At 36.6% G+C, this 21,688-nt stretch overlaps 1 protein-coding gene across 1 annotated transcript in view; it reads left to right on the top strand.

Annotated features, from left to right (window-relative positions):
• The window catches only part of SCLT1 (sodium channel and clathrin linker 1), a 346,111-nt gene that overhangs the window by 27,937 nt on the left and 296,486 nt on the right, over window positions 1–21,688 (top strand). The window contains exons 6-9 of the mRNA XM_007952997.1: window positions 2,680–2,815; window positions 5,250–5,372; window positions 6,918–6,983; window positions 16,479–16,549. Coding sequence (XP_007951188.1) covers window positions 2,680–2,815; window positions 5,250–5,372; window positions 6,918–6,983; window positions 16,479–16,549 — 396 coding nt within the window. The remainder of the gene's footprint in view (window positions 1–2,679; window positions 2,816–5,249; window positions 5,373–6,917; window positions 6,984–16,478; window positions 16,550–21,688) is intronic.

Below are 21,688 nucleotides of genomic sequence, written 5' to 3'. Positions count from 1 at the left end.
AGCTTAACTCCATCCACATCATAAAGGTCGACACTACTTTGAGGAGATAAGTCTTCTCCAGTCATATTTTGAGTGCCTTCTAACCTGAGGGGCTCATTTTCTGGCACTATATTGGACAGTGTGTCAGGGCTATTCATAAAGTTTTTTAATAATATATCAGACAGTGTTTCACTGCTGTTTATAAGGTTTTCACTTCTTTGAGAAGTGGATGGCTCCTTCCTTCTTCCAAGTTTTTCTTAATCTGGAAGCTCTACTGAAAGCTGCCCACTGTGGGTGACCCTGCTCATATTTGAAATACCGATGGCATCGCCTCCAGCCTCATAGCAACATACAAACATGACTGACAGATGAATGGTGGATTTTATTCTTAGTGTTTGTATAATCTGGAAGAGATCCATATTTGCACCCTTTCCAAAGAAAGATAATTCCACAGAATGTGGAAACTATCGAATAATATCCTTGATATCACACGCAAGTAAAATCGTACTGATGATAATCCAGAAATGGTTGCAGCACTATATGACAGAGAAATTCCAGAAATGAAAACTGGATTCAGAAGGGGATGTGGAATGAAGGATATCATAGCTGAAGTCAAATGGATCTTGATTCAAAGCTAAAAATACCAGAAAGATGTTTACTTGTGTTTTATTGACTATGCAAAGGCATTAAATTGTGTGTTATCATAACAAATTGTGGATAACATTGAGAAGAATGGGAATTCCAGAACACTTAATTGTACTCATGAGGAACCTGTACGTAGATCAGGAGACTATTGTTTGAACAGAACATGGGGATACTGAATGGTTTAAAATCAAGAAGGGAGTGTGTTGGGGTTGTATTCTTTCAGCATACTTACTCAATCTATAATTCAGGAAGCTGGACTACATGAAGAAGAATGCGGCATCAGGATTGGAAGAAGACTCATTAACAACCTGCAGTATGCAGATGACACAGCTTTGCTTGCTTAAAGTGAGGATGACTTGAAGCATTTACTGATGAAGATAAAAGACTACAATCTGCAGTATGGATTACACCTCAATACAAAGAAAACAAAAATCCTCACAACTGGACCAATAAGAAGTATCACAATAGATGGAGAAAAGATTGAAGTTGTCAAAGACTTCATATTACTTGGTTCTACAATCATTGCCAGTGGAAGCAGCAGTCAAGACATCAAAAGACATATTGCATTGGGCAAATCTGTTGCAAAAGATCTCTTTCAAGTGCTGAAGAGTGAAGATGTCTCCTTGAAGACTACGATGCACCTAACCCAAGCCATGGTGTTTTCAATCGCCTCATGTATGTGAGAACTGAACAATGAATAAGAAGATCGAAGAAGAGTTGATCCTTTTGAGTTGTGGTATTGGCAAAGAATGCTAAAAGTACTGTGGACTGCTAGAAGAACTAACAAAGTGCAGAAGTGCAGCTGGAATGCTCCTTGGAAATAAGAATGGCCAGACTTCATCTCACCTACTTTGGTCATATCAGAAGGGGCCATTCTCTAGAAAAGGATATCTGCTTGGTAAAGTGGAGACGCAGCGAAAGAAGGGAAGGCCATCAACAAGGTGGATTGACATAGTGGCTACAAGGATGGGCTCAGGTATGGCAAAGATCATGAGGCTGGCACAGTTGCAGGCAGTGTTTCGTTCTGTTATACATAGGTCGCTATGAGTCGGAGATGTCTTGACAGCACATAGCAGCAACAACATTCATATAATCTAAGAAATGTTTCATTTAAGGATATACAACTATATTTATTACATATCATTCTATGATTAAGATTGATAATAAACATTACCAATGATTCTGTATGGTCTGGTACAGGAGGAAGTCCAGGGGTGGGGGTGGGGAGGAGAAGACATCAAGAGTTACTGCACTGAGGGACACTAACCCTTGTGAGTAACATCACTGCTTAGATTTGTGTCATTTTAAAATAAAACACTTCATTATATCGTTTTGTGGGTTCTTATGCTTTTTTTTGGTACTTGTTCTAAAAATATCTGTAATTTATTTAAAGGTAAGATTATTGTTGTATATAAGACTTTCAGAATTGTGGTAATGTTTATGTAGGAATTACTGGAAAATAAAGCTCCTTATATTCTGGGTTTCATGGCCAGCAAACATTTTAATCTACTTTGTTTATTAACTAGAACTAGTTAACTGAGTTTTGTGAAACAACGAACAAAGTAGCAAATACTTCTACAAGATTTACTATCTCATTTTCATTTAACTCACTTGATTAAACCACTGTGATATTCTGTTTTTCTGAGTGGCTTGCTTTATCATTTAATAAGGTGTAATATCAGAATGTTACCTTTTGGAAAAATTTAAATCTCCTTTGGACAATTTAAACTATTCTTGAATTATTTATAACTAGTTTAATGCATTTGAAATTATTATATAATTTTTGTTTTCATAGCACAGTATTCAATCATGACTAACACTTTCAATATTTGGTATGGGCTGGGCAGTGTTTCATTCTGCCGTGCGTATGGTCCCTGTGAGTTGGAACCAACTCACCGACTCCTACCAACAACAATTTTTGATACAAAGTCTACTTAAAAGTGATTTTGTGTAAAGAATGATTTTTGGCTCAAATGTTTATTTTTAATTGCCTCATATGGTAATTACTGCTACTAAAATAAATTTAGATTATTTTTTATGTTAACTGTTCTACAGGTTACATGGTGAATTAAAAGATGCTGTTGAAAAGCAATTGGAGGCCCTTCCCTTTGACACAGAGATGGGAAATGATATTTACACAGATGATGAAACAGTCAGGAACCTTCAAGAACAATTACAACTAGCCAATCAAGTAAGTAACATGATTTTAAAAATTATTTCCTGAATAAACAATTTTAAAAAAATCTGTCTTAGTCATTATTTATTGGCAGTAACAGCAGGATAACAAAATTGTTTACACTTAATGATTTTCTATAGTTTAGAAGGTTTCTGATACTTTATTATCCTCAAGTAATAAAACTTATTGTTAATACCCTACTTATTTTAAATATAGTTGCCAAATAAATGTCAGTTCCAAGGTGATGCTGATCCTGCTAGTCCTTTGAGAACCTCTGTTCTGGGAGAATCTGTCTATCTGTAGTCCAGATGATTCTTGTCAAGAAGCAGGTTTGGGGAAACAGTGCATCCTTTTGTGGTGTGGGGTATTTTTGTCACCATTCACAGAGAAAGAAACTGAGTCTGAAAGAAATAAAATGAATTGTATAGGATCTTTCAGCCACGAATTATGGATCTATCCCAAGTCTTCTGTCCCCAGATTTTGTGCTTGTCTCCAATTTTTTAAACTATATAAGTTTTGAATAAACTAATCAATGGTGTTAGAATTCAGGGTAATGGTTATTTGTGGGGAAGATGGTAGTAACTGAAAGAGATCACAAGAGGGCCATCTGGCTTTTGGGTACTAGTAATAACGTCCTATTTTTTTGAACTGGGTCCTAGTTACATGGATGCACACTCTTTGTAAACATTCATATTTTGTGCATATTCTGAATATTATACTTAAATAATATTTTATTTAAACTTATATAAATATATTATTTTAAATGTATATTCTGTGCTTCCAAAAATGAATCTCTTTTCACTACACTGTCTAAACTTCTTACTAAAACTGCAATGGTAGATTAGCTGTGACCTGGGATTTAAAATTTTGGACTTTGGAGACAAGCAAAGGAAAGTTTCTTTCCAACTCTGTCTACAGTATGCCCCGGGCATGTTGTGGGAACCTCAGCCTTCACATCCCTAAAGTAGGAATAACAATCTTTACCTCCTGGTTTAATGTTTCTCAACCTTTATGGTTTCATGACCCCTTTACAGTCTTAAAAGTTATGGAGAGTCCTAAAGAGCCTTTTGTTTTTGTCAGTTATTTGCAGTTGTCTCTCGGTATCTGCAGAGGATTGGTTCCAGGACCTCTGTGGATACCAAAATTCATGGATATTCGAGTCTCTTATATAAAATGGTGTAGTATTTGCTTACAACTTATGCACATCTTCCTGTATACTTTAAGTGATCACTAGATTACTTATAATACCTGAATACAATGTAAACACTATGCAAATAGCACTTTATGCTCCCTCTTAGTCTTTGAGGGATTGCTTTGACAGTTGAATTTTTTTTTTCCCTGAAATGCTGAACCTATGGATATGGAGGGTTGACTGTAGTGATCTTAACCATATTAGAAATTGAATTAGATAGTTTTTAAAATAAAGGGAGCCTAAGCACACATTCCCTTAGCCAATCAGAGTGATGACAACATCACCCATCATGCAGCCTTTAGAAAACGACATTGAATACTTGTGAGATGAGAGTGAAAAGGTAAATACTATCTGCACATTATGCTGAATAGAGATTTCACCTCAAGGACTCCTGAAAGTGTCTTTAGGACCCTAAAGGTCCCTGTGTCACACTTGGAGAATTGTTGAATTAAAAGAACAATTAATGACTTGAGAAATTTCTCATTAGAAAATGGCAGGTGAAAACAGTACAATACAAACATGATTCCCAATTCTGTTAAGAAAAAAAGCTCTCCCCTAGAACCACATCTATAAACATGAGCACATCCAACAGTTACAAAGATAATTATATCCAGATACTAGTATTTATTATTAGGTTGTAAAAATAAGTCATTTTATTTTCTTTATTTTCCTAATTTGCTACAATAAATATTTATTACTTTTATAATAAGAAAAAACAAATTTAACTTTGTGAGGGGAGATTTCTTCTTCATTAGTTTCTAAAACTTAACTTTGTTGTAAAACAAGGACTAGTTGCTGTTGATTGCCACTAAGGTGACCCCAGATATGTCAGAGTAGAACTGCTTTTACTTTTTCAGTTTTCCATCAAATTTGCAATGGCTGATTTTTTAGAGGTAGATCACCAGGCCTTTCTTCAAAGACACCTCTGGGTGTACTTGAATCTCCAACTTTTCATTTAGCAGCCAAGTATGTTAACTCTTTGCACTACCCTAAGACTCCCTGTGGAACAGGAAGAATAATTTAAACCTACATGTGTTATTGAAGGCTTTTAATATGGCCATAGAATTCTATTAAAAAACCATTTGCAAAGTAAAGAATTTTTTCTTTTAAACTATATTCTCTAAGTTATTACTAATGCATTTCTATATCATCAAAAAGTTATAACTATAATCTTTACACAAGTTTTATATTTTTTTACTTATAAAAATTATATGCTCTATTAGTAATATGCAATGATAACCTACTTTTGTTTTACAGGAAAAAAACCAGGCAGTGGAACTCTGGCAGACAGTTTCTCAGGAGTTGGATAGACTGCAGAAACTTTACCAGGAACACATGACTGAAGCTCAGATTCATGTAGTTGAAAGTCAAAAGCAGAAGGTACTCTTCAGTTTCTTCTTCTTTTTTTTTTTTTTTTTGTATATTTATAAGGAATTCTGGAGAAAGTCACTTTTGGAAAGGAATGTCAAAGTCTCTTCTATGTTATTTATGTCAACAATAAGTAGATTTTTGATAGTTAGAAATCTCTTGAACAGATAATTAAAGTACTGCCCAGTCTGCATTGGGTTCTAGAATGGAATTCAGTGACAGCTTTATTTAGTTCTAAGAGGCAGCTATGTGTACTGGTGAAGATGATTACATGCAAATAGACCCCAAAGCTTTTATTTGCTTGATTTCTGACCTGGCTACAAAAACTGTGTTTAGCTTAAGTGAAGATCCTTTTCTCAAATATAATAATAATGCTATGTAAAATGAAAATGACACCTTTAAATAGGTGTCACTAAATAGATGTCAAGTTTGTCTAACACAATCAGAATAAAATTTTACAGTGGTCATTAGGATTTATGTCCATCCAAAGTAAGAATCATTTTGTACTCTTTCTATTAAGTAGACATCAAGCTTTTGTTGTACATCTCTATTGACAGGAACTCAAAATCTCACAAGACCATCCATTCCACTGGGAAATCTGCCATATTTGTTATTCCATTGGTTCCTATGAGTACGATGGAGTAATTCCAATTTAATCCCTTTTCTGTGGATTTTGAAAAGGCAGCTATCATGCCTCTCTTCAACTCTCCTTCAACAGACATTTCAAATTTCAGTATGAATGTTCCTATTATCATTTTAATTAGGAATTTATACCTGGGGGGGGGCTTACATGATTCTTTGCTGCTTAAAAAATAATTTTTTTATACATGCCCTAGTTTGAAAATAATCCATGTGTGGTCTGATCCTTAGGACTTTTACCACTGAGATCCTGAAACCATTTTTAATAAATGTGAGTCCTTTAGATCTGTTTCCTTATTTAGGTCAGTCACTAAGCCTATTCAATATATTTTTTTTCACATGAGTAAGATCATTCTTATACTGTAGCTATACAGTGAGTTTTTTTGTTTTTGCACAAGACTGCATTTTTCCTTCTTTCCCTGGTTATTTACTGATCTTTAATTTTTCCCTCCCAACTTTTTGTGTCACTTGCATAAATGATGTTTAAAGGAGCAGAGCAAGTAAACAGCAATTGAAAACGTGTGGAGCACTCAAGCGATGAGAATATTAAAAAAGGGGACAAAGCATAATAACTTGTACCATGGTTTGATTTATAAGTTTTGAGTTAAGTGCAATTTTCCATTCTTAAACAAATTCTCTCTAGCATGTTTGTTTACTAATAGGTTGATTTCTAAAAATAATGGGTTTCATGTAAAACATAAATAGCTACATTAGTTTCAGCATTGCCACCCTTTTTAATAGTTAAATTATAAATTGTATTTCTTCAACTACTAATTCATATATTAATAATAATATTAGAAACAACGGATTTTGTCTAGACTTGGGTATAATGATTTTTAGATTTGATTTTAGTGTAATTTAAAATACGAATTATAAGCAAAATGGTATTTACTCTGCTTCTGTACCTTCCTGCTTTAGGATCAGTTGACTAATTTTCAACAGCTAACCAAGCAACTTCATGTTACTAATGAGAACATAGAAATGGTAAGTGAAAATATCCATTTAGCGTTCTCATTTGTTTAAACTATAAATAAAGCATCATATTTATTTCTGCTAATGTAAATTAACAAAACCAAAAACTCAACCTACTGCTATTGCATTGATTCCAACTCATAGCAAACATATAGGATGGAATAGAACCGCTCCATAGGGTTTCCAAGGCTATAAATCTTTATGGAAGCAGACTGCCACATCTTTCTCCTTTGGAGTGGGTGGTAGGTTTGAACCTCCACCAGCCTTTTGGTTAGCAGCTGAGTACTTTAACCATTGTGTACCAGGGCTTCTTATGTCAGCAACTACAACAAAATATTGCATGAAGTATAAATGGGCAGAATTCTTTTCTCTTTCTCTGTCTCTCTTTCTTTCACATCACATTAATTTTTGGAGATCTAAAAGCTACAATTTATTTGAAAAATATTCTAATCTGAAAATACTCTTAGGATCCTTTTTTAGGATCTCCTAAAAATAGTCTTAAGATTGTGAGCTTCTCAAGAGTAGAGCTCATGCTTTATTTTTTGTATTTCATCTAGCACATTGCTAGCTATAGCGTGATGTTTGTTAAGCAAATGAATTTCGCAGTTCCTTAAAAATATTAAGAAACTAAGAACCTCTTTTTTTTTTTTTTTTTGTACTCACCACTTATACTAACTTTGGTCTACCTAAATTTCCTTATATTTTTTTTCCTGAAACAAATATAATTTGCTTTCCTAATTCTGCTCTTAACTGTCTTTTCTTTACTTTCTTAGAATTTTATTTTTACCTCATTGTTGAGTAATAGTATTATGACATGCCAGGTAATGCCGCTCTTTCCTGTCTTCTTTCTTGGCTCAGTGATAGTGCTACTTCTTATTAATAACTAAAAAGAATGTCTTTGTTTAAGGGTGATGTTATACCATCAAAAGTAAGTTACCTAATTTTATTCTACATTTTAAAATGTTTTCTCTTAGCTGTGTAAAATATTGTTAAATCTCTCACTATTCTACTTTTCTATCACTCATCTGTCAGTTTGTTATTCTGTGGTTGCTTGCATGTTGCTTTGAGGCTAGAGGCTATGCCACTGTATTTCCATTACTAGCAGAGTCACACACATGGTGGACAGGTTTCAGTGGTGCTTCCACACTAAGACAGACTGGGAAGAAGTACAGGGCCATCTAGTTCTGAAAAAGTTGGCCACTGAAAACCTTATGATATAGTATCTCATACAGTGTGTGATATAGTGCCAGATGAGCCCCTCAGGTTGGAAGGCTCTCAAAATATGACTGGGGAAGAGCTAACTCCTCAAAGTAGAGTCGACCTTAATGATGTGGATAGACTAAGGCTTTCAGGACCTTCATTTGCTGATGATGCACAACTCAAAATGGGAAGAAACAGCTTTAAACACTCATTAATAAGTGGAGCATGGAATGAACAAAGTATGAATGTAGGGAAATTAGAAGTTGTCAAAAATGAAATGGAATGGATAAACATTGATATCTTCAGCATTAGTGAGCTACAGTGGACTGATGTTGGCTATTTTGAATCATCAGACATGTGATCCACTTTGCCAGGGATGACCAATTGAAGAGGAAAAGTATTGTTTTCACCATCAAAAAGAGCATCTCAAAATCTGTCCAGAAGTACAGTGCTGTCAGTGAGAGGACAATATCCATATGCTTATCTCCATGAGGATGACCAGTTAACACGACTGTTATTCAGATTTATGCACCAACCACTAAAGCCATAGATGAAGAAATTGATTATTTTTATCAACTTCTGCAGTCTGAAATTGACCAAATATGTAATCAAGATGTATTGATTACTGCTGGAGATGGTAATGTGAAAGTTGGAAACGAAGAATCATTGATAGTTAGAAAATATGGCCTTGGTGATAGAAATGAGACTTGAGATTGTATGCTTAAATTTGTCAAGATCAATGACTTACTCGTTGCAAACACCTTTTGCAACCATATAAACGTCAGCTATACATGTGGACCTCGCCAGTTGGAATACACAGGAATCTGTGGAAAGATGTGATGGAGAAGCTTAATATCGTCAGGCAGACAAAGCCAGAAGCTAACTGTGGAACAGACCATCAGTTGTGCATATGCAAGTTCAAATTGAAGCTGAAGAAAATTGAAAAAGTCCACAAGAGGTAAAATAAAACCTTGGTTATATCCCACCTAAATTTAGAGACCATCTAGGAACAGATGTGACATATTGAACAGTGATGGCCAAAACCAGACAAATTGTAGGATGACATCAAGAACGTCCTATACAAAGAAAGCAAAATGTCATTAAAAAGATAAAAGAAAAAAAGACCAAAGTGGGTATCAGAAGAGACTCTGAAAGTTTCTCTCTAACAGAGAGTAGCTAAAACAAATGAAGCAAATGATGAAAGAGCTGAACAGAGGATTTCAAAGGGCAGTTCAAGAAGACAAAGTGAAGTAGTATGATGAAATGTGCAAAGACTTGGAGTTAGGAAACCAAAAGGGAAGAACATGCTTAGCATTTCTCAAGCTGAAAGAACTGAAGAAAAAATTCAAACCTCAGGTTGCAGTATTGATGGATTCCATGCAGGAAGCATCAAAAGGACATGGAAGGAATATACAGAGTCACTGTACCAAAACGAATTGATTGACATTCAGCTATTTCAGGAGGCAGCATACAATTAAGAGCCAGTGGTATTGAAGGAAGAAGTCCAAGCTACACTGAGAGAGTTGGTGAAAAGCAAGGGTCCAGGAATTGATGGAATATCCATTATTGTTGTTATGTGTTGTTCAGTCAGCCCTGACTCATAGTGACCCTTCCTTGGATGTCTGAGGCAATATCACTACAGGAGTAGATTGCCCAACCTTCCTTCCTAGGAGTGGCTGGTGGTTTTGAACTGTAGCCTTCTGGTTAGCAGTCAAGTGCCTTAAGCACTGTGCTACCAGAGCTCCCGGAATACCCATTGAGATGTTTAAACAAATGATGCAGCACTGGAGGCACTTACTTGCTTATGCCAAGAAATGTGGAAGACAGCTACCTGGACAACTGACTGGAAGAGATCCATATTTTTGTCCATTCCTAAGAAAGATAATCCAACAGAATGTGGAAATTATCAAACAGTATCATTAATACGACACATAAGTAACATTTTGTTGAAGGTAATTAAAAAATGATGGCAGCAGTATATTGAGTGGGAACTTCCAGAAAGGGTATCATTGCTGATGTCAGATAGATCTTGGCTGAAAGCCAAGAATACCAGAAACATGTTTACCAGTGTTTTCTTGACTATGCAAAGACATTCATCTCTGTGGATCATTGTTGTTGTTATGTGCCGTCGAGTCAGACCCAACTCATAGCGACCCCTCCTTGGGTTTCTGAGGCAGTATCACTACGGAAGTAAATTGCCCATTCCTTCGGAGGAGTGGCTGGTGGATTTGAACCGCCAGGCTTCTGGTTAGCAGTCAAGTGCTTTAGGCACTATGCTACCAGAGCGCCTCTGTAGATCATAGCAAATTAAAAATAACATTGTGAAAAATGGGAATTCCAGAACACTTAATTGTCTTCATGAGGAACCTGTACATAGACTAAGAGGCTGTTGTTTGAACAGGATAAGTTGATACTGCATGGTTTAAAATAAGGAGGTCTGTGGTCAGGGTTGTATCATTCAAGCTGTATGCTGAGCAAATAATCCAGGAAGTTGGACTACAAGAAGAATGCAGCATCAGAATAAGACAAAGACTCATTAACAACATGCAATATGCAGATGACACAACCTTGCTTTCAGAAAGTGAAGAAGATTTGCATCACTTATGATGAAGATCAAAGACTATAATCTGCAGTATGGATTATACCTCAACATAAAATAATAAATCCTCACACCTGGAACAATGAGCAACATCACGATAGATGGAGAAAAGATTGCAGTTGTCCAAGATTTCATTTTACTTGGATCCACAGTCAACACCCATGGAAGCAGCAGTCAAGAAATCAGGTGTCATATTGCACTGGACAAATCTGCCAGAAAAGACCTCTTTAACGTGTTAAGAAGGAAAGATGTCACTTTGAAGACTAAGGTGCGCCTAACCAAACACATGGTATTTTTAGTTTCCTCATATGTGTGTGAAAGCTAGACAGTGAATAAGGAAGACTGAAGAAGAGTTGATGCCTTTGAATTGTAGTGGTGGTGAAGAATACTGAAAATACCATGGACAGCCAGAAGAATGAACATATCTTCCCTGGAAGAAGTACAGCCAGAATGCCCCTGGGAAGTGAGGATGGCCAAACTTCATTTCACGTACTCTGGTCATGTTGTCAGAAAGGACCATTCCCTGGAGAAGGGTATCAAGTTTTGGTGAAGTGGAGGGTCAGTGAAAAAGGGGCACCCTCATTGAGATGGATTGACCCAGTGGCTGCAGGCATGGCCTAAAGCAAAGCAAGGATTGTGAGGATGGCCCAGGACCTGGCAGTATTTCATTCTGCTGTGCACAAAGTCACTATGTGTCGGAGCCAGCTCGACAGCACCTGACATAAAGAACCTTCTACTTATACTAATACATAGGAATTTCTAAGCACTTATAATTTTTGATAATAAATTTCTTAGGGTTTTAAAATTATGTTTAAGTACTCCAGAGCAAGGTGATTGATTTCCATAATTAAGACAGGTTTTTTAAAATTAACATAAATAAATTGCTATATGGATTAATACTTTAACATAACCACAGTTAGTTATTAATTTTTTCAGTTTCTCTCTTTAAATGTGGGAATTACGTAATTCTTTGGTATCTTATACTGCAAAGCTACTATTTTATTATAAACAACCCACCAATATTTTAATGACAAAGACTTTTAGAGAAAGTTATACTAAGAAGGAATAGTCATAGAAGATACATTAATAATTTCTAAGGCATTAGATATTATTAATTATTAATAGTTTTAGGGCAAAAAATAAAAATAAACTGAATAGTACAAAAATTTTGGAGTGTCAAAATGCATAAAGTTGCATTATAAAAAGCAAAGACAAGATTATGAAGGTGGTTTAAGTAAAGGAAAATGGCTAAGAGCAACTTTAAAACTTAGTTTTTCTTAGTGTACATAATACATTAATAAAGCAGGTTTATGAGTTCAAAGGAAGCTAGTTAAATGATTGTAAAGATCTTGTATATTTCAAAGAACATTCATAGCATCACAGGAGCAAGTTTGAGTCAAATCAAATCAAGAGGTTAAAAAATTTGAAGAAAAGTGCCCATTAAAAACTAAATAGTTTCCATGAAAAAGTTTTCTGATAACCTGAATATACTCATTAAATGAATAGATCCTGATAGATATATAATAAAGCAATGAGAATACAATAAATAAATGAAATTCTTCTCATTACAAATACACATTAAGAATAGATAGAAGCCCAAATCCAAATAAAATTTTAAAAAAAAGGATAGAAGGTGAAGTGCCTTGACCTGAATGGTTTTGAAAATACAAGATTATATTTACTTATTATGGCTATAGACAACAGTGAGAGTTCCCATTTCCTAGAGATTACCATACTGAACGTATACTCTTTTTTGATATTTTCTCATTTCTTTGAAATTATTCAAAAATTTTAAGTGCATTCTAAGATTTTTGCACTATTTTAGGTTCTCTGAGTTGCAAGGGAAGTCTGTGTCTATACACAAAGCCTCTACCTATGTAGAAAAATTGAAATAATCAGCAAAAAAGGTGCCACAGTACATGATGTTTGGTGGGCCTGGTCCCTAGACCCTGATGAATCTCTATAATATTAATATAATGTCCTTTGATTACAAATACAGAGCAACAAAGTAATATTCATATGCAATTGTTGGGCTCCAACAAGCATTGCTAGCAAGTTTAATGACTTAATTCCCAATGCTAGCTGCTTAAAATGCATTATTCCAATTTGTATTTCCTCAAATTACTCTGCTGGAGTTCTCTCAAATAGTCAAAAACACAAACATTAATTATGCTAGCACCAAGTCAGTATATAATAAATCATTAATTGTACATTACAGACACTGTAGAAGCTAGAGATATGAATCAGTTTGGACTGAAGTAGTTGAGGTGCCTTCACAGAAGATTTTGAAAAGATGTTAGAGGTTATCTATTCCCCCAAATGATATAGACATCCTATTAAAGGTTTTCAATTATATGATCATCTAGCCTCTAGCTTGAATATTCTTTGTAAGAAATTGAGAAATTGTATCACTTTCCAAAAGAGTCTTTTCCTTTGAACTCTGATTATAAACCAAGAAACTAAAGCCACTGCCATCGAGTTGATTCTGACTCATAGCAATCCAATAGGCAGTGTAGAACTTCCCCATAGCATTTCTAAGGCTGTAAAGCTTTACAGAAGTAGATTACCCCATCTTTCTTCTGAGGAGTGACTGGTGGGTTTGAAAGGCCATTGGTTTGTTAGCAAGCGAATGCTTTAATCACTCACTATTCTACCAGAGCTCTTGAACTCCAATTATAGAAAGCTGAAATCTCTCTCCTCAGATTTCTTCCCATTGCTTTATAGTTTTATCTTTGGAAACAATACAGAACAATCTTACTACTTTTTATTATGTAATATATAATATATAATAGTTGCATATAACAATTATGTCTTGTCAACTTCATGCTAAATATTACACCCAGTTGTGTGCATTGTTGGTTTTTTTTTTTTAGTATTTTTGGTGTGGTATTATTTACCTACCTCTCATTATTCTGTCTTCCTTTCTCTGTTTATAATAGTTGATCTCTTAAATTATGTTCTGTGAATTGAGTACTAAATTTTGGTTCACAAAAGTCTGTTTCCAAAGATCAAGATGCAATCCTGAGGCTGTCTTTCATGCGTCAGCAAAGGCATTCATTCATTCATTCTCATTGGTATTTATTTATATTTATATTTATTTATTTATTTTTCTGTTATTTCTAAAGAGGAAATGATCAATTCTGTCTGAGAGTAACTGGATCACCTAGGGAAGGCTTCCTAACATTAATAACCTTGAAATGGGGTGGATGTTGAAGAATGAATGCAGGCAGAATAAGGACATCACAGAGGGAACTGTAATAGTCAGTAGTTTGATATAACGGAAGATAGATGGTATGCTAGGATATGGAGGGATTGAAACTGTGAGTTAATTAAACCCAGCTCATAAATGCCATAAATGCCTTTATATGTCATAAACCTTTATGGAGTACATACATTTGGAAGCTACTAATGGCTTTTAAGCAGAGCTGTGACATGACATGAATATATTTTAGAAAGATTATTTAGTAGCAGTATAAGATGAAAGTATGAGAATCTTTTAGTAGTTTAGGCAAGAAATGATAAGACCCTGAACACAGAGACTTGACTATTATCAAAATAATTCTTACTCCCATTTAAACTCTTAGTGCATTTATAGAATAGATTCTTAGTGTTTCTTAATAAATGTATCAGATGAAAGTTAAACAGTAGAATTTTAACTTTATGAGTTAAAAGAAAGGAAGTCAACAATGAAATCTCCCTTAGGGAGTTGAATTGAAAAGATACATGTTACATGTATGATATGTTGGATTGGAGAGAGTAAAATCAAGACTATCAGTCAGGAGGTAACTATAATGTATGAGTGAGGGGATGAGGGATTTGTACCATGAAGTTATGGGAGAAAAATCAACTCCTTTAAAAACTGGTTTTCCATTCTTAGAAAACTACTTCATATCTTACTTTGGGTTCCTCCCCAAACAGACCCTGGGTGAAAGTTTCCAAAGCATGCAATTTATGTGGGAGGAAATGTCAGGGAATACTAGTAAGGGAGTGGAGAAGTGAAACAAAGAAAAGGGAAGGCAAGTCAGTCGATAAAGGGCGTGTTAGAGTGGGTTCTCTAGAGAAACAAAACCAGTAAAGCTTATATATAGAGAGAAAGGGAAATTTATCTTAGGAAAATGGCTCACATACTTACAGAAGGTGGCATGTCCAAAGTTCCTGGATTAGACGTCAAGCTGCCGGCTTTTCCCAATTCACACAGCTGCAGGGGCTGAGGAGCTAGAGGTTGGCAGGCAGTATACTGGCTGTTGACACCAACGAATGATGAATCCAAGATCTCCAGGTCAAATGGTGGATTGTTCACTCACGGACAGTTGTAGGCAGCACAACAGAATCCTGAGCCACAGAAGAGTGTCTCTTTTCCCAGGATGTCCATAAATATACTGGAAGCAGGCCACACCCCTAGAGAATCTACCTTTCAATGGATTGGCTGCTCAGAACATGTACATCTGATCCTGTCATGGGAATAACCACATCACAACTGCTTAAACCACACAGAATTGTGGTCCAGCCAAGTTGACACACAGCTCCAACTATCACAGAGGGTTTTTATTTATTTATTTAAAAAATTAAGTTAATGTGGGTAGCTAAAACTTAATTCCACTAAAGAACTCTAGGGGACATTATAGAAACAGGCCTAAGATTTATCCCACTCATGGGGCAAGAGAGTTTGGGGTATTGCCCAAGGGGCAAGGAGGCTGCATCTTCTGACCTCCTCTAACCCCATAAGAGGAAGACAGAATCAGCAGCAGCAGCCCAAGGCTTATCCCTGTGAGGCCAGACATGCTGGCTCCCTCTAGCCCTTTCACCAGTCCTGACACTAACTGTTCTCCTGCAGCACCCACCACCTCTCTGCTGGATTTGATAATTCAATGCAGTGGCCACACAGAACTCAGAGATCATGGGGTTTGTTAGGGAAGCAACAGGCTACAATTGAAGTTAGGAACACGCTCAGTCTCTCTCAGACTGCTTTCTCTCAGCCAACAGTCTCTCACAGTCTCTCTCCCAGCAGTGCATGTATCAGTGTCTCCCTCTCAGCAATGCATGTCTCTCAGGAGCATGTTACCCTCAGCAGCACATCTTTCTCAGCCAGCAAGTCAGAGAGACTTCTTCTGCTTCTAGGAGGCCTCCTTTTTGAACCTGGCAGAGTGGTCAAACTAAGCAATCCCAACATCAGAATTCTGTACACCTGAGAGAGAGCGAACTTCCCAGAAAATTACTTGGTGCTACACTAAGCAGAGTTATCTCCAGGTGGATAACTTTAACAATCAAGAGCTACTCAGTTGCTCATGGCAAATTCCACCATGGAGTTTACAAAGACTTATGGCTAGAAAAGCCACACTGTGTAATTTACTACACCACAAGTAATGTCTCTCCTTGCAGCCATTGTTATCCAGAGCAGAGGAGCATCAGTAATTCTTCACTTGTAGCCTTCTGCACAGGTATACGAACAAAGTGGTCTCTCACATGTCCAGAGAAAGCCCAAAGGCAAAGAAATGCAGATGCAGGCTGTTTGAAGTCAAAACAGTTGTCCATTAAAGTGGTGAAGGTGAAAATAGACAGGCAGGTTGACATTTTACCTTCAAAAATTCTAATCATCATGACTTTCAGTTCACTTTTTCTATGATTATGATAGATCTTTAGAGTTAATCTTTAAAGATATATTCCTTGAATGATCTAATATTGAATATTTCTATTTTTTCTTGTGGCAGACCAACCAACAATTTCTGCAAACATTAACTGAACAAAATGTGGAAATGGAGCAATTACGAAAACAACTTAGGTATTTTAAAAAATGAGTTTTATTACTATTGTAAATTTTTTTTTTCTATGAGTGTTTTTTTTTTCCCCCCTTTTATTAAGCTTTTGTCAGTATGTATGATCTATCTGGATGAGAATGCAGTCAGTCATGGTGAAGGATCCAGTTAAGAAAGATATTAAAACCAGCAGTTATGGAAGAAAATCAGTTCTGTTAGAAAAAATTTTTCCACACATATAAGATTACTTTATATTTTACTTTGCATTTATTCACAAGTAGAGTCTGAGAAAAGGGTATTAAAGCATGCAGTTTATATAGGTGGTAATACCTGGAAGAACCAGTAGTGGAGTGGTAAAGTGAGACAGGGAAAGGAAAAGGTAGGAAGCCAATATAAGGTTTTTAAAAACTAAGGAACTTACTGCTCTATATATGTATGTTTTGGTATAGTGGTTTAACAGTCATCATATTAGTGGACTTTTGGAAAAAATAATCAGATTACCAAATATAAATATGTATGTATAAGATTTTGTTCTTTGCTATAGTCATTTAAAAATATCACTAAACTTGTCATTTGTTGAGTAATCTTTTGCTATTTATTTTATGTTTTTCCCACTATCAGAAATTTTGCCCTGTAAAGTAACATATTATTCTCAAAGAAGAAACTTTAAATTTTCAGGAGTTTTGCATTTGTATTTTTATTTTATTTTTATATTTTTATTTTATTACTTTCATCAATTCTTAAATTTAAATAAACTTACTTTTTCTCCTTAGACATTTACACTAATGGACTCTTGTTTGGTCTTCCTTATTTCTTTAGAAGTTACTGGTTTTACAGTTTAAAATAGTAATTATTTATTTGATTTTAAGATGTTATTTCTCTTTATTTCAAAATGGAAAGACTGTTTTTTAAAATGATAAAAACAAGTAGGCTCACTATAAAAAGCTATAAATAGTATAAGAATGTATCAAGTGAAAAATGAAAATCTCAATATTTAGAGATACTTATTATTAACTTTGTGAATATGTATGTAACTTAGATTTATATGTGTATTTAAGTATCTTAATAAACTTGTTATGGGCTGTCGAGTTGGACCCGACTCATTGCGACCCCTCCTTGGGTTTTCGAGGCAGTATCACTACGGAAATAGATTGCCCCATCTTCCTTCCAAGGAGTGGCTGGTGGGTTTGAACCACCAGCCTTCTGGTTAGCAGTCAAGTGCCTTAGGCACTACGCTACCAGGGCACTACGCTATCAGAATACTGCCACTGAGTCGGATCCATCTCATAGCGACCCCTCCTTGGGTTTCTGAGGAGGTATCACTACAGAAGTAGATTGCCCAACCTTCCTTCCAAGAAGTGGTTGGTGGGTGTGAACTACCAGCCTTCTGGTTAGCAGTCAAATGTCTTAGGCACTATGCCACCAGAGCTCTTTAGGGTAATATACACAGTTTAATAACCTAATATTTTTACACATCAATATATGAACATTATATGAAGTTATCATTCTTAATGTTTTGTACTAGTCTATGTTATGGAGATTGTTAGTTTCCATCAAGTTGATTCTGCGTCATGGAAATCTACACTATATTTATTACTTGTACATTAATTTACTGTCCATTGTTAATCCTATTTCATCTTTAGTAGAATAATTTTTATATGATATCTATTCGTTAAATATTAGAATGAGAGCAGTGTTAGAATGATAAGCACATGCTATACAGAGTTACTCCTAAATTGGGCTTAGTTATTGCTATTATTCATTGTTATTACTAAATGAAGGTTAATACTGTTAAAAAAAATGGAAATGAATTCTTTGATGTAAAGTAAAGGCCAACTTGGTTAAATTTTTTGTCATAAACTTTAAAAGCCTACTTTTAAATTGATTTGTAATATAAAGCAAAAACTGACAGAAATGCAAGATATGATGGGCAAATCTCCAACAATACTGAAAGATTTTAATTCTTGGTGCAATGAACTTCTTTTATGTTTTCTTTCTGGCCCTGAGTTTACAATTCTTCCAAAATGATTGGTCAGGCCACAGTCTGCCAAGTGATTAATTTGTTTGCTGCCCACCTAAGTGGCTTTTAAGGATTGGTTCATTTGCTGTCTGCCTAAGTGGCATTCAGGGATTGGTTAGTTTGCTCTCTGCGTAAGCAGCTTGCATGCATTGTTCAGTTTGCTACTCACCTACTTGGGCTGCAGGGTTCGGATAATTTATTCTCCATTAAAGTAGCTTGCAAGTATTGATTGGTGAGCTATGCACATAAGAATCTTGCATAGATTATAGATTAGTCAGTTTACTATCTGCGTAAGAGGCTTGCAGGATTGGCTGGTTTGCTTTCTGCCTAAGCAGCTTGCAGGGATTGCTCAGTTTGCTATCCACCTAAGTGGCTTGCAGGAATTGGTCGGTTTGCTGTCTGCCTTCATGACTTGTAGTCTACCCAACAAGGCTGGTTGATCCACCTAAGGGATTGGTCAGTTTATGAAAGCCGTGCTTTGAAATTGACAAGGTGTTTTCCTATTTAAATGGTCAATCTCACAGAGGGTTTTTGGGGATCTCCTAATGAATAAGAGCTTGGAGAAGAGAACATCCTTTAGATCTTGGGTACCTGCACTGCAAACCTCATAGACCCAAATACAAGAGTTGTAATGTGAGTCAAGGGCTGTAACATTGAGCTAATAACATTAAAGACCAAGAGAACAGCAACAAGAACCCTAAAGAAGAGAAACAGAGGCAGAGAAATGGTAACAAGCATAGCAGAGCCCAGTTAAAGAGAAATGGAGACAGTGATGAATGTGATGGTAACCACGAGACCAGTGAGGGTAGAGGTGAGCAGAGTTGGTCTACAGAGAAGATGGTGGTAGTGGGCAGAGTCAGCACATGGAGCGAAGCTGGGTGCCCCATAAAGGCTACAGTCCAGGCTTATGCTGGCAGATGCCCAAGCAGAGCAAATGTTAACATGGGGCTGAACTGGCTTGCCTTTGGCAACAGTAGATACCCCTGCTACACTGAAGGTTGTGATCCAAAGGCTGTTATGGAGCCAGTCCTGAGGGCTGAGAGGCTGTCTATCCTGAGGGGCCTGAAAAGAGACCTACAGAGACTTGGGTATACACTGTACAGGGGTTACCCATAAAACAGTATTTAATCAAGAGCTGTTGTAATGTTGGCCTAAGCCTGGCCCTGGCCCAGAGTTGTCCTGAAGCTACTGATTGAGAGCTGGACCAGTAAGCATAGGGGGCAAGACCCAACCAAGAAGTGCTGCAGAGAGAGCACAAACATAGCCCTGCTGCATTTGACCTGAGCTGATGACACACCTCCTGAGAAAGAGAGAGACATCTACCTGCTTCATGGTGTGCCTACACAGTGACATAGAAACGGACATAGGTATTTTGGGAAGGGTGAGCGGATCCCCTTTTAGACATAGGTGGGTTCCTCTCTTATGATGCTAGGTGGGGTACTTGTGAGGTAGAGGGGACTGATCACTTAAAATCTGTTATTTAATGTTTATTTTCTATAAGTATTCTTTCCTGTGGTTTACTGTTTATTTTTTCTAAGTAATAATGAAAACAAAAACTCAAATTCACTGCCATTGAGTCTATTCTGACTCACAGTGACCCACATTGTCTTTCCAAGGCTGTAAATCTTTATGGAAGCACATAACCCCATCTTTCTTCTAAGGAACAGCTGGTGGGTTTGAGCCATGGACCTTTTGGTCCGAATGCCTTAACCACCACACCACCAGAGCTCCTTGTAAATATTAATAGTGGCTTTCATTTGCCAACACTTTGTAAAGTATCTTTGTGTGTGCGACCCAATCAGTGCAGACAGTAGAGTCCTCATCCTAGTAGTCTCATAATTGCTTGGGATTTAGAGTACAACCTATGTGTGTATGCACAGATTACTTGATAACCGATAGGTGAAGTAAACTGAACATAAGTAAGGATTTAGAAGATTAAATTATGTAGGTAACCTGATCTAACAGGCATCTATTGTTGTTGTTATATGCCATCGAGTCGGCCCCGACTCATAGCGACCCCTCCTTGGGTTTCCGAGGCAGTATCACTACGGAAGTAGGATTGCCCAACCTTCCTTCCGAGGAGTGGCTGGTGGGTTTGAACCGCCAGCCTTCTGGTTAGCAAGTGCCTTAGGCACTATGCTACCAGAGCTCCCTACAGGCATCTATAGGACATTGAATTAATTCATTGTTCAGTAATTATTTAGTGAGCAGCTACTATATGCCAGGGTCTGTTCTTGGTATTCAGGGCACATCAACTTGCTATATACAGTTGAAGGCTTCTTTTTTTATATAACTTATATTCTAACAGGAGCAAACTGACAATAAATACACTAAGTAAAATGTATAATTTTACATAAAAAGCATGTTGGGATGTGATAGCTATGGGAAAAAGAGATCAGGATGAGAAGCATCCATAGTGCTGTGGGCCAGGGGAGAGGTAGGTTACAACTCGAAATAGGATATTCAGAGTAAGCCTCACTGAGAGGTTGAGATTTGAACAAAGAATTGAGGGATGTGAATGAATTAGCCATGAAATATAGGGAAAGAGTATTCCAGGTAGAGAACTACTCATTGCTAAGGTGGGTATGTGCTTCAGAAACAGCAAGGCAGTATGATGCCTCCATTATCTATTGCTGAGTCATAAGCTGTTCTAAAACTTTGTGGCTCAAAACAGTAATTTACTTCAATCATGATATTGTAGGACAACAGATCTGGTGTGGTGGTCTGTGTTTGCTGTGTAGATCTGCTGTGTTTGTCTTTGTGTTTTCATTCAGCTGATAAGTCTTCTGGTAGCTGGATGGTCTAACACTTTGCAGCAGATAGTCATCTGTCTGGTAGTTATCAGGTTCATAGCCAGAACAATAGGACTGTTGTTGTTAGGTGCCGTCAAGTCATTTCTCACTCATAGCGACCCCATGCACAGCAGAACGAAACACTGCCTAATCCCACACCAGCTCTACGATCCCTGCTATACTTGAGCCCATCATCACAGCCACCGTGTCAATCCATCTCGTTGAAGGCCTCCCCCTCTTTTGTCGACCCTCCACCCTACCAAGCATGACATTCTTCTCCAGGGAATGGTCCCTTCTGACAACATGACAAAAATAGGTGAGACGAAGTCTGGCCATTCTTGCTTCCAAGGAGC

This window comes from Orycteropus afer, unplaced genomic scaffold (genome assembly GCF_000298275.1).
Source record: "Orycteropus afer afer isolate SDZICR_OR568_19922 unplaced genomic scaffold, OryAfe1.0 scaffold00367, whole genome shotgun sequence".
NCBI classification, from domain to species: Eukaryota; Metazoa; Chordata; class Mammalia; order Tubulidentata; family Orycteropodidae; genus Orycteropus; species Orycteropus afer.
Note: the sequence above shows the minus strand (reverse complement) of the source record. Positions and strands in the feature narration are given on the sequence as shown.